Source organism: Odocoileus virginianus, chromosome 10, assembly GCF_023699985.2.
Source record: "Odocoileus virginianus isolate 20LAN1187 ecotype Illinois chromosome 10, Ovbor_1.2, whole genome shotgun sequence".
In the NCBI taxonomy this organism is placed as follows: Eukaryota; Metazoa; Chordata; class Mammalia; order Artiodactyla; family Cervidae; genus Odocoileus; species Odocoileus virginianus.
The window spans coordinates 53,385,955-53,397,627 of record NC_069683.1 but is presented as its reverse complement, the minus strand read 5'-3'; the positions used below and the strand labels follow the sequence as shown (position 1 = coordinate 53,397,627).

At 40.9% G+C, this 11,673-nt stretch overlaps 2 protein-coding genes across 3 annotated transcripts; one reads left to right on the top strand and one right to left on the bottom strand.

Moving 5' to 3' along the window:
• Positions 1-176: 176 nt before the first annotated feature.
• TIMM8B (translocase of inner mitochondrial membrane 8 homolog B) lies at positions 177-2,159 on the bottom strand. The gene is made up of 2 exons (XM_020882235.2): positions 2,027-2,159; positions 177-571 (listed from the first exon to the last, which is right to left on the bottom strand). Exons 1-2 carry the CDS (start codon positions 2,108-2,110, stop codon positions 404-406), a joined length of 252 nt encoding a protein of 83 aa, XP_020737894.1. The 5' UTR covers positions 2,111-2,159; the 3' UTR covers positions 177-403.
• A 71-nt stretch (positions 2,160-2,230) lies between these two features.
• SDHD (succinate dehydrogenase complex subunit D) lies at positions 2,231-11,087 on the top strand. 2 transcript variants are annotated; one of them, XM_020882233.2, is made up of 4 exons: positions 2,231-2,341; positions 5,075-5,191; positions 6,558-6,702; positions 10,105-11,087. In XM_020882233.2, exons 1-4 carry the CDS (start codon positions 2,290-2,292, stop codon positions 10,268-10,270), a joined length of 480 nt encoding a protein of 159 aa, XP_020737892.2. In that variant the 5' UTR covers positions 2,231-2,289; the 3' UTR covers positions 10,271-11,087. The 2 variants fall into 2 exon arrangements, with proteins under 2 accessions (XP_020737892.2, XP_020737893.2); XM_020882234.2 differs by lacking the exon at positions 6,558-6,702.
• The last annotated feature ends 586 nt before the right edge of the window (positions 11,088-11,673 follow it).

Below are 11,673 nucleotides of genomic sequence, written 5' to 3'. Positions count from 1 at the left end.
AGGCTAAGGCTTTTGATGGTTCTTCCCACCCCCTTAAATATGGCTTAGGATGGCTCTTTAAAACCTAAGATCTCTCATTTGCACAACTAGTGGCCTTGGAACATATTTATTTCTAATGTTCCTACCAATCAGAGATCTATATATTAAATTCCAAAATGGGATTTTAAAAAAGAGAGTTGGAGAATTCACATTTATTGAATATATTGTTGTGATACAAGATGGAGTTTCTGAATTCCCAATAAATAAATTTCACTTTGAACATTTGATCTGTTACTTTTTAGCACCAACAGGCTTGGTAACAGCCTGAAGTTAACCTAACAGAGGGCTGACAACCTTCCCCCACTGGCCCTTCAGTCTGCTTAATAAGTCCTTTGCTGCTTGTGTCATTCTTCCAGGGGATGGCTTACTGCCCTCCTTTCTGTACAATCTGGGCAAACCGACTGGTGATAGCAAGAGTAGTGTCAATGAAGCGGTCCACACAGCTAGACAGACAATTTTCAGTGCGAGAGTCTAAGCGATTCCCTGGCTTCTCCACACATTTATCCCAACATAGCTCCATGAAGTGATGCACCTAAGAGGAAAGAAAAAAAATAACTACTTGAGGTCTGCTGACAGGCTTTATCTCTGAATTTCCTTCCCATTTTTCTCATTTTCTGTCACCTGACTAAACCATTCTTTGACTCTTTCCTCGCTTCCTAATTTGTCACCAATACAGTCCAACTCCTCATTCCTACCCTGCAACAATACTTTCATCCTTTCCTTGTCTATTTTTCTCCTCCTCAGTAACTGAAAAATAGGTACTTTTGATCAAGTCACCCCAGTGCTGGGCCTAATGCATGTTTCTTTGTCAGTCACTCAGGGCACTCCCTTATTTAACACCCAACCAATGTGTTTCAATGAGGTAGGTTCACACACAGCATTTAACTGGGCCCTCAATACTCCTCCCTGAAGGTTTTTCCAGTTTATTATCACCTCCTTGAGAGCACCATTATTTTCTGTGTCACGTCCTTAATCAGATTGTAAAACTGCAGGTAGAATTGATAACTTTTTCCCAAACTAACACCAATGTAAGCTGGGAAAGCTATGGTACCAATTAATTCCCCCAAACCACTGCACTCATCTCATTCTAAGACTATTCCTTAGCAGTTCTTAAGTTGTTAACTTTTTGGGGGTCAGGGACATATGTTGAGAATCCAATGAAGGTTATGGACCCAGTCTAAAGAAAAATGCTCACAGAAAATGTGTGTGCTTTCAAAATGTTCAGGATCCAAAGATTTCCAACCAGGGTTCTCGCCACTTATCTTCCGAGAGCCCTCCCCTTCCCACCACCTCCACTCCCCGCGGGGAGTAACCATTTACCAAGGGCTTAACTATTTCGGGAGGCTGGGGTACTAAGTAGTACGTCAATTCTTTTTGAGGTCCTAAAGAATGACTGTCACCTCCATTTAAGAGGCACGGTAAATAACAAATCCAAAATCACGCAGTTAGTAAAGGTCAAGGCCGGGGCTGGAACCATGCTCCGAAGCTCCTGTTTTAACCTAATAGTCTAGACTGACTACTTCAGGGCCCACTTTCATCCAAATACTACTACTCTATCGTTTTCAAATACATTATTATCGACATCCTGTGAGACAACAGGCAACTATGAAACCAAGACCTAACGGTGGATGGGTGTTGTGTTTAGGGGCACGTGGCCTGTAGGGGACAGAGCAGTATGAGAAGCTGGGTCCTCCCAATGCCAGCCTAGAGAGCTCGCCACCAAACTAGGCTTCCGTGCACTTGGGTCGCCCGAACCTTTTTGCTTCGCTTTACACCTTCTCTTTCCCCTACGCTATGCTCACAGGGCACCTGAGCACTGCAGGTCACCAGTGGCAGAAGTGACTCGTTTCTTTAGTGAGCAGAACCACGCGCAGCAAGCACGGAGTGGCGGGCGGCTGCCCTGCGCCGCCAGCGTTCAGAGCTCCGCGAGTGCCCGGGACTTGTACTTCATCCTCCTTTCTCTTCACACTAGTCCCCGTCCCCGCACCTGTGCAGTAAACTGCGCTTTCTGCTGTTCGGCCGCCACCAGGCGTTGCAACTCGGCTTCGTCCGCCTCACCCAGCTCCGCCATCTTGTGTCCGGTTACCGACCTTCCGAAGAGTTATCTGCGCATGTGCGGCGGGCCCGCCGACCCCGACTTCCGGTTCACGCGGCGTTTTCCTTTTCCATGTTTTCTTCCGTCCTCGCGGGCGGATGTTGTCGTGTGACTGCTTCCGGGTTGCTGGTTGACCTTGAACCTTCAGAAGCGACATGGCGACTCTCTGGAGGCTGAGTGTCCTTTGCGGCGCCAGAGAAGGGCGAGGTGAGGGCAGCAGGAGGTTCTTAGCACAGCCTCCAGCCGGGGAAAGGGATGCGGTTAGGATTCATCTGCTGGGCGGTGAGACCTTTTGAACAGGGGGTCAGTCCCTCCTTTCCTTTGGCACAGCATGACTAGCGTTGTCTTCGGGTCTAGATGTCCGCCGGAGTGCATATTTCCCCTGCTCTGGGCTGACGTGGTGATGGGGTAGTCTGAAAGTTATAGTCCTGCTGCGGCTGTGTTCACGAGTTGTCTTTTTCTCCGCATTCCCTGTCTTTGGAATGTTCCCACCCTGAAGCAGAAAAGAGTGTCAGTGTCTAAGTCCCAATTTACCTATTGGTCGTTTCGATAATCATTTAAGGGGGCATTTGTGTTATACAAGGTACTGTAGTATGATGGGTTAAAAATGTGAGAAAGCATAGTTCCAACCCTTAAAGAGTTTCCATTTTTACAGGAAAAACTCATATAAGCATAATATGACATGAAGCAGAAACTGCAGCACAGTATCTAAGTTGTATGCCAATCCAGAAGACTATACTAGCTCTGTGTTTTGGAAGGATTATCCTGTCTCACTTCCTGAAGGAGCTGTACCTGATTGAGTCTTGAGGGTAAGGAAGGCCACAGGAAGAAGGGCATTACAGTTAGAGCTAGTGGGATGAGCAGAAGCAATGATGAAAGACATAGAAACTGCTTTTTGTGAGAGAAGACAAATTGGATATTAGAACATGAAGCTCACGGTGAGGAATGAGTTGGTTTTGGAAAAGTGAACTGAAGTCAAATCTCAGAAAAATTTGTCTTGATGTGGAATATGCATTTTTCTTTGTGTGAAGGGGAGCTGGTGAAAGATTTGACATAGATTTGCAGTTAAATTTACCACCTTGGTAACTGTGTGATATTATTGACAGCCATTATGGGAGATGGGACAAGCTAAGACCCAAGTTAGGAGATGAATTGAGACACTTATTGTAGTAGTCTAGGCAGGCATGGTGAGCTCCCGAACTTGGAAAGTAATACGTAAGAGAAGATTGTCTCAAGAAATGCTAAGGAGTTATATCAGTATGGTTTGGTATTTGGCTTCTAAATTCAAGAAGGGAAGTCTTACATGATTTCCAGATTTCTGGTTTAGGTTGAAGAGTGACTGGGATATCATTAAATAAAAGGAGGAACATGCAAATGAGAGGCAAGTTTGAATGAGAAAGCGAGTTGAAGGGTGATTTTAGTTTTTGCCATAGTAAGTTTGAGGACCAGGTGGGGTACCTCAGGGGAGAGAGCTTGCAGGTACTCATACTTCCAGATTCTGGCGAGAGATCAGGCCTGGTGGTACAGAGTTGAGTGTCACCAACCTAAAGGCTCTAGAAGTTGAGTGGACAAAATGTCTAGGGGTGGGCCTAGGCAGCAAGGAGAGCAAAGGGCAGATGATCGACTCCTGGATGAGCGTTTAAGAGCAGATGCAGGAGGAGACTGATATATAATGATCAGAGAATCAAAGGGAGAAGCTGAAGAGAGTTCTGTCAGAGAAAAGAAGGGAGAAGCGGGCACCAGTGCCTCATGGTGCAGAAAAGCCCAATAAGTTGAAGACTGTTGGATGTGGCCACATGAGAACATTGGTGATTCATGAAGGCAGCTTTGTGGGGATAAGGACAAGTTGCAAGCCGTGAAGAATTTTAGGGAAGTGAGGAAGTCAACATGATTTAGACAACACTTTAAAGAAGCATGTTTAGAAAGATAAGAAAGGAGGGGAAGAGTGCATGGGCATTACAGGACATAGGATGAAGGGAGGGGTTAAGTATATTACATCAGTTGAGGGAAAATGGTCAGGAGGAAGAAAGGAGGGGTTAAAGATACAGGAGAGAAATTATCTTTTATTGAGTGCTTATAACATTGTGGGACTTAGGCTGAACATCTTATATGTATTATATAATTTTCAGCAGAGTATTATGAAGTAAATACCAATGTTTTCATTTTACAAATGAGGACATTGAGTCTTGGAGAGCCTATTTAACTTAATTGCCCATTATCTCAAAGCTGGTATTGATAGGCTTGGGTGTTCTTAGGTCTGCCTAGTTTTCAACCAAGAGACAAGATCTATAAGAGGACAGAAAGGGATGAGTTCAAGAGTGCAAGCACAGAACATTGATCTTGAAAAAGAAAGTGGTATTTCCCAAGCTAGGCTGAAATACTTGAAGACAAAGACTTTGTCTTTATCTCTCTTGCTGTTGTGCAGAGCATAATTTTGTGTGTAGTAAAAGTTTGTTGGATGAGTAGATGAATGAGAGGATAAAAGAGCCATAATTAATTTTTAAGAATTGGTCAGAGTGAAGCCCTTTTTGCAGAAGTGCTCATTGATTTATCAGTCTTTCCATGGCTGCTTAGTCTAGTCTCATAGCAAGCCAGTGAAGTAGATGCTGTCCACATTTTACAGATTAGATGGTTATTCCCTCTTTGGGGTTAAGTAGCTTACCTGTGGGTCTTCCTTGGTGGCTCAGTGGTAAAGAATTGGCCTGCAATGCAGGAGACCTGGGTTCGATCCCTGGGTTGGCAAGATCCCCTGGAGGAGGGCATGGCAATGAGAATCCCATGGACAGAGGAGTCTGGTGGGCTGCAGTCCATAGGGTCACATGGAGTCAGCCATGACTGAAGCAGTTGAGCAGCAGCAGCAGCTTATCTCTGGTCATTTAGAAAGTCTCAATCCCATTACAGGGAAGGTGCTTATGATTCCCTTGATGTCTCTTTCCTCAGCTCTGTTCCTCCGAACCCCAGTGGTCAGACCAGCTCTTGTCTCAGCATTTCTCCAGGACCGACCTGCCCAAGGATGGTGTGGAACACAGCACATTCACCTGTCACCCAGCCACCATGGTATGTGCCTTTGTCTGGGCCGATTATCATGTCTTTGGCAGGGCTTGCTCTCTCTGAGGGGAACTGTTGTGTCCAGCTCTGTCGAGTGAAGACCTAGTCTACACTTTTGGGCACGCAATGCTAGCATGGTTGAATGATGCCATTTCCACTTATACAGAACCTTCTGGTCTAAGTCTTTAAAAATTTTTTAAGTTTCTTAAAAGAAAATAGCTCTGTAGGGGGAATTTGTTCAATGTAGTTTAGTTACCTTTATTTATTGGAGAGGAGCCAGATCTGAATAATTTAGAATAGCAGACAATTTTAAAAATCTTGCATATTTATAGCTATAATAACATGCTTGTTTTTATTTAGGTTGCTATTAAAATCATGTTATTTCTTGGATGAATACTATTTAGGTATTATTAAGTCTTAGAAAATCCATAAGTGAATAATGAGGTAACTATTTTCATTTTTAAAGTCTGGAAACATCAGTGTTTTATAGAGATAAAGACTTTTGGTTCTTAAGTCTGTCACGTGAAAGCCACATCTGAGTTATGAATAATTAAGCAAGTATAGTTTTTCTGCTATTTAGAATTATTTTATCTTTGAAAAGGTTGTGTTGATGAACTTTGCTTTGTTCAGTTAGATTTAGTAGAGCGATTTTAACTTGTGGTGCATGGGACCGAAGGGAAGTCCTCAAGGTTGTGTACATAGTTTGTAACATGTGTATCTATGTGCATTTTTCCAGGAAGTAACTCCATCATTAATAAAACATTCCCAAAGGGGTATGTAAACCCCCCCCCAAAAAAAGAAGAGGCTTTCAGAGAGATGTTTAAAGCCCATTTTATTTTTACTTGTTTAAAAGAAAGTTTCGTGTTCCTTCTCTATATTGGGCTATTTATAAGTAACAGAACAGAAGAAGAACCATGATCTTAAAAGTTGACATTAGAACTGTGCTTCTCTTTGAATTGACAGGCTTAATTTTCTTTCGAGAGGATTTTTAATATTACTTAGAAAGATTAGGTGTAAATAAGATTGATGTTTTAAAGGAATTCCTCAGGTGTTACCTGAGGTATCTATATCTGTTTATTACAGTGAAGTCCAGGGTTGGTAATTCTGCATAGATATTTCATCCATCTTCTTGCCTCTAATCAGAGTGGATCTCTATTACTATATGTAGGCTTTGAGAAACCCTATGCTGAAAGACTTCAGAGAAGGGAGATTGCATCTTTCTCATTTACCTCCTTTCTCTTACCCACTTTATGCTCAGAGTTAAATCTTAAATGCATACTGTTTGCTGTTCTGTTAGTTTGGGTTAGTTTGTGGGAAATACTGAGAAGTGTATTTCCACTGAAACTCTTTGGAATCTCGTCCTTCCTTTCTATAGCTGGTTCCAAGGCTGCATCTCTCCACTGGACTGGTGAGAGGGTTGTCAGTGTTTTGCTCCTGGGCCTAATTCCAGCTGCTTATTTGAATCCTTGCTCTGCGATGGACTACTCTCTGGCTGCAACCCTCACTCTTCACAGTCACTGGCAAGTATAGCAGTCCTTTAAATATTACCTTGTCTGTGCAGTTTATTTGCTGTGAGCTTATCTCACAGTTGCATATGAGGGAGAAGTTGCCCAAAATACTGAAGATCTGAAGAGAACAATAAAACACATGTAAACTATTTATATGCCCACATTTGTGTATCCACGTGCCTGTTAGATGTCTCCCTTTTCATGTCTGAGAGGCTTTTGAGCTTAGCATCGCTTCTGAGAGCTGCCCGTCTGTGTGGTTCGGTAAGGACAACATGCCGTCGCGGGTGGGGAGGTGTCTTTGGATCTGAGAACTGAAAGGGCTTGAGGGAGTGTCTTAGCCAGCCTGTTGTTAAACCGCCGTGGGGACCAAATCCCAGGGGCGCTAAGTGATCTGTCAGAGCCATTCTCTCGATAGTATTGAAGGAGTTGTTTGCTTACCTAGTTTTTTTTACTTAGTAAGCATTGGTTATGAGAATTACCCTTCAACCAGATAGACCTTTCACAGTAAGTGATCCCAGCTGCTCATGAAATACTAGATCACAAGTACAGTAGGATTTCTCTAATGTGTGTTTCTTAGAAGAAGATCAATCTAAATTGATGAAAAATCAGAATAAGAGATAAATCTGAAGTCATGCTTTTTTTTTTTTACTGTGCTGTGTGGTGTATGTAATCTTAATTCCCTAACCAGCGATCAAGCCCATGTGCCCTGTAGTGGAAGTGTGGAGTCTTAACCATTGGACCACCAGGGAAGTCCTAAAGTCATACATGTTAAAAATTGCATTTGACTTCTCCAGTTACCTTATTAATTCTCTCTTCTTTTTTACACAGAAAAGACTTGAAAGAGTTGTCCGTAATTGTGAACTAGTTCTTTAGCATCCAGTTTTTTAAAACCTGCATTGATTGGGCTTTTTATCCCAACTATTTAACTGAAGTCATTCTCAACAAAAATCACTAAAGACCTTCATTTTTCCAAATCCAGTTGTCCATTCTTTGTTCTCCACTTGAACTCGGCAGTATTCAACTTAATTGACTGATCTCTCCTTAAGTAATTTTTCTTTGGCTTCCTAGATACCATACTTACCTTGTTTTCTTCCACCCTACCAGCTCTATATACCTTCTCAGTCTCCTCAGTCAGCACCTCCTCTGAATAATAAAGGTCTGAACCCTGGGCTCATTCTTGGCTTTCTTAAATTTATCTGTCTACACACTTCCCCCCAGGTGAGTTCAGATAGACCTCTTTTTTTTTTTTCAGATGGACCTCTTTTCCTGAACTGCAGACTTAGTATTTCCAGTTGTCCACTTAGATATCTAGTAGACATCCCCAATGTAATATTGCCCCAAATCACTCTTCCCCTCAAATCTCTCAATTTCTCCTCAAAAGCTTTTTCTCTCCTGTTCTTCAGTAATTCGATTAAGTTTTGTTGCTCAAACCAAAAATCCTAGGAGTCATTCTAAATACTACTTTTTGTCTTAAATCCCCGCCACCAGTCCATCAGCTCTTTCTGTTAGTTCTCTCCTCAAAACATTGTCACTTCATGATACCTTCACTGTCACCACCCTAGCAGGTTAAGCCAGCAGCCTTGCCTCAGCTGCTTCAGTTGCTTCCTAACTAGTTCTCTATTTTTGTTCTTGTTGCCCTTCTACCTGCATGGCCCATTCGCCACATACAGCCAAAATGACCTTTTTATAGGGTAAAATTAACATTTATCTAAAGAAGATATGGAAATGGCAAAAGGCACATGAAAAAATGTGTTTGTTATTAGAGAAATGCAAATCAGAACCACGCTGAGATACCACCATACACCTACTCATTGATTACACCTGTAATCAAAAAGATGGACTATTACAAGGGTCACGAAGTTAGAATCCTCATATATCTCTGCTGGGAATGTAAAACATTGCAGCTACTTTGGAAAATAGTTTGGCAGGTGTAACAAGTTTTTACAACAAAGAGTTATAATATGAGTTAACAATAGAGAGTTGCCATCTGACACAACAGTTTCACTTTAAGGTGTATACCTACTGAAAGTGAAAGCATATGTCCCCATCCACACAAAACCTTGTAGCTAGTGTTCAGAGCAGTGTTGTTATAATAGCCCCAAAGGCAAAATCATCCAGATGTGTCAATGAACAGCTAAATAAATAAAATATATGTTTACAAAGGAGTATTATTTGACTATACAAAGGTTTGAAGTGCTTATCCATGCTACATGTCTGAACTGTGAAAATACTATGCTAAGTGAAAAAAACTCAAGACAAGGCCACATGTTGTATGCTTTCATTTATATGAAATGTCCCAAATAAGCAAATCTGTAGAGACAGAAAACAAATTAGTGATTGGGTAATGGGCTGAAGCGTACAGGGTTTGTTTTGATGAAAATGTTCTGCAATTAAACAGTGATGATGTTGCACAACTCTGAGTATTCCAAAAGCCACAAAATTATTAATTTTAATTTTATGGTACTTGAATTATATCTCAATAGAACTGTTACTTTAAAAAAGTAAAGTTAGGTCACTTCCTACTTAAAGCACATCTGTGGTTTCCCATTGTGTTTCAAATAAAATTCAGACTCCTTGTTATGACTTTCATACCCTATGTGATCTGTGCCTGCCTTCTGATTTCCCTATTCTCAGCCACATAACCTTTTTACTGTTCCTCAAAGATACCAAGGTCATTGTTCCTTTTGTTTGGAATGTTTCTTGCATTCAAGCCATCCTTTCTAAAATATTCCTTCATAGCACCTATGTACTTTTTCTTTCTCTTCACTGGAATGTTTGTTCCATAGGGTAGTAATGCTGTCTTAATTTGTGGTATTCTCAACATCTGTAACAGATTCTAGCACATAATAGTCTGCTTAATAAATTCTTTTTGAATTAATGAAAAACTCTATAGGTCATTTGTTTTGTTTTTTAAAAAAAACAAGTTTTTGTAGATAGAGTAGGAATTAGTTACTGTCTCATATAAATGACTCTGGGAAATTGAATCTGAAGAATAGGAAGGTATCTTTATTATATTGTTAGAAAACATTTGTTTCCTTCATTTTGGTTATGATTCTTGTTACTGTGGGCTTCCCAGGTGGCACAAGTGGTAAAGTACCTGCCTGCCACTGCAGGAGACTTAAGAGACCTGGGTTTGATTCCTGGGTCAGGACGATCCCCTGGAGAAGGAAATGGCAACCCACTCTGGTATTCTTGCCTGGAGAATCCCGTGGACAGAGGAGCCTACTGGGCTATAGTCTATAGGATAGCAAAGAGTTGGACGTGACTGAAGCAACTTAGCACGCACTTGTTACCATGAATTGCATTTTGACCTTGACTGATTATTTTTTGCAGCCAAGTTAACTGAATAGCTTTCTAACCTAACATCACTTGCGGCTTTTCATTTGTACTGTGATTTTTTTTTTTTTCCTTCAGGGGCATTGGACAAGTTGTTACTGACTATGTTCACGGGGATGCAGTGCAGAAAGCTGCCAAGACAGGCCTTTTGGTGCTCTCAGCTTTCACCTTTGCTGGGCTCTGTTACTTCAACTATCATGACGTGGGCATCTGCAAAGCTGTGGCTATGCTGTGGAAACTCTGACCTTTTAGACTTAATACCTTGAGAATTGATTGTACACCTCCTTGCCTCTGCTCTGTCATGCCATTTCAACTCACAATAAGAAGGAAAAACATTGGTGAGACAAACCTCTTCTCCTAATCACCTGATTGTTTTTAGAATTTAATCTTTGAAGAAAGATTTGAGAGAAGTTGTATCTTAAGAAATTATAAGACTGAATTCTGTATTCTGGGGAGCTAATGGAGTGTCTCAGCTTTTCACAAGTCTCATAGTATAACTGAACTATATATATGAGCTTTTTGCCTTTTAATTTATCAAACTCTTAAAGGGAATTCAGCTTTATTACTCTGGATATCTGATCAAACGTCTATATTTGTTCTAGGATGATGGAGAAAGGGAAAGACTTAATTCATAAGTAAAGACTGCAGAAAATTAGGCAGTGTTTAGTTTCTGTAAACCGCCCCCTCTGTTCAGTTGATACCAGTTACTGAGGGTTACATGTCTTCGGGAAATTTGAAAATTAGAAATGCTGATATTTCACATTACTGATTTCTAAATCCTAGGAAGAAGAGCCTGGAGAGTTTCTGAATGTAGAGAAGTTCCATTTAGGGAAGAGTTCCCTTTATAGATGTTTCAAATTGTTACAGATTCTAAACCAAGACTTAATCCTCAAATGTGTTTATTTTCCTTGTCCTAAAATAATCTGTCCACAAATATAAAATTATTAGTGATAAGTTGCTGTTTTCCCACTGGGAATTTCTAATGTGAAAATGTATTCCATGAAGGTAATTTTTTTAAAAAAATAAAATGCTGCATAATAAAAGTTTATTCTACTCTTTTATGTCTTACTTGTTCCTAGTTTTATTCAGTAGAACTGAGTGTCTGTTGCATATATAGCTCTGAAGCAGGACTGAATTTCCTTTTGTTTCTTTCTGAGTTTAGCAGATAGGTAAGTTAGACACAAAGTACTGTAACACAAAAAAGACATTCCTGTAATAGGCAGAAATGTACCAAGTATAAGTAGTTTGAAGTAGTAGGAATTAAAATTAGGTCCAGATTACGGTGTTCTGTGAATGCCAGCCTTTATATTCAAATTATATACTATATGCAGTTAGTCTGGTCTAAGGGATGTGTGTAAGGCATGATGGTTTCATCCAGCAACATAGATTAAATGGGAGTGGGTGCATTTCACTCACTGAGGACCTTACTCCACAACTGAGGCAAACTGCGGAAGGGGAGCTGGCTAGAAGGGTAAGTGTTCATGCTGGAGGTTGAAGATGAGGTCCCCTTAACATGCTTACAATCTTGTAGGAGATTCAGATGTGTATTAAGGATTTAGGAAGAGGTGGTTAATTCTGTTTGGGGGCTGGTTAAAGGTTTCAGAAGGGGGTGGTGCCTGAATAGTAGTGCTTTGTCAATGAGAGGTT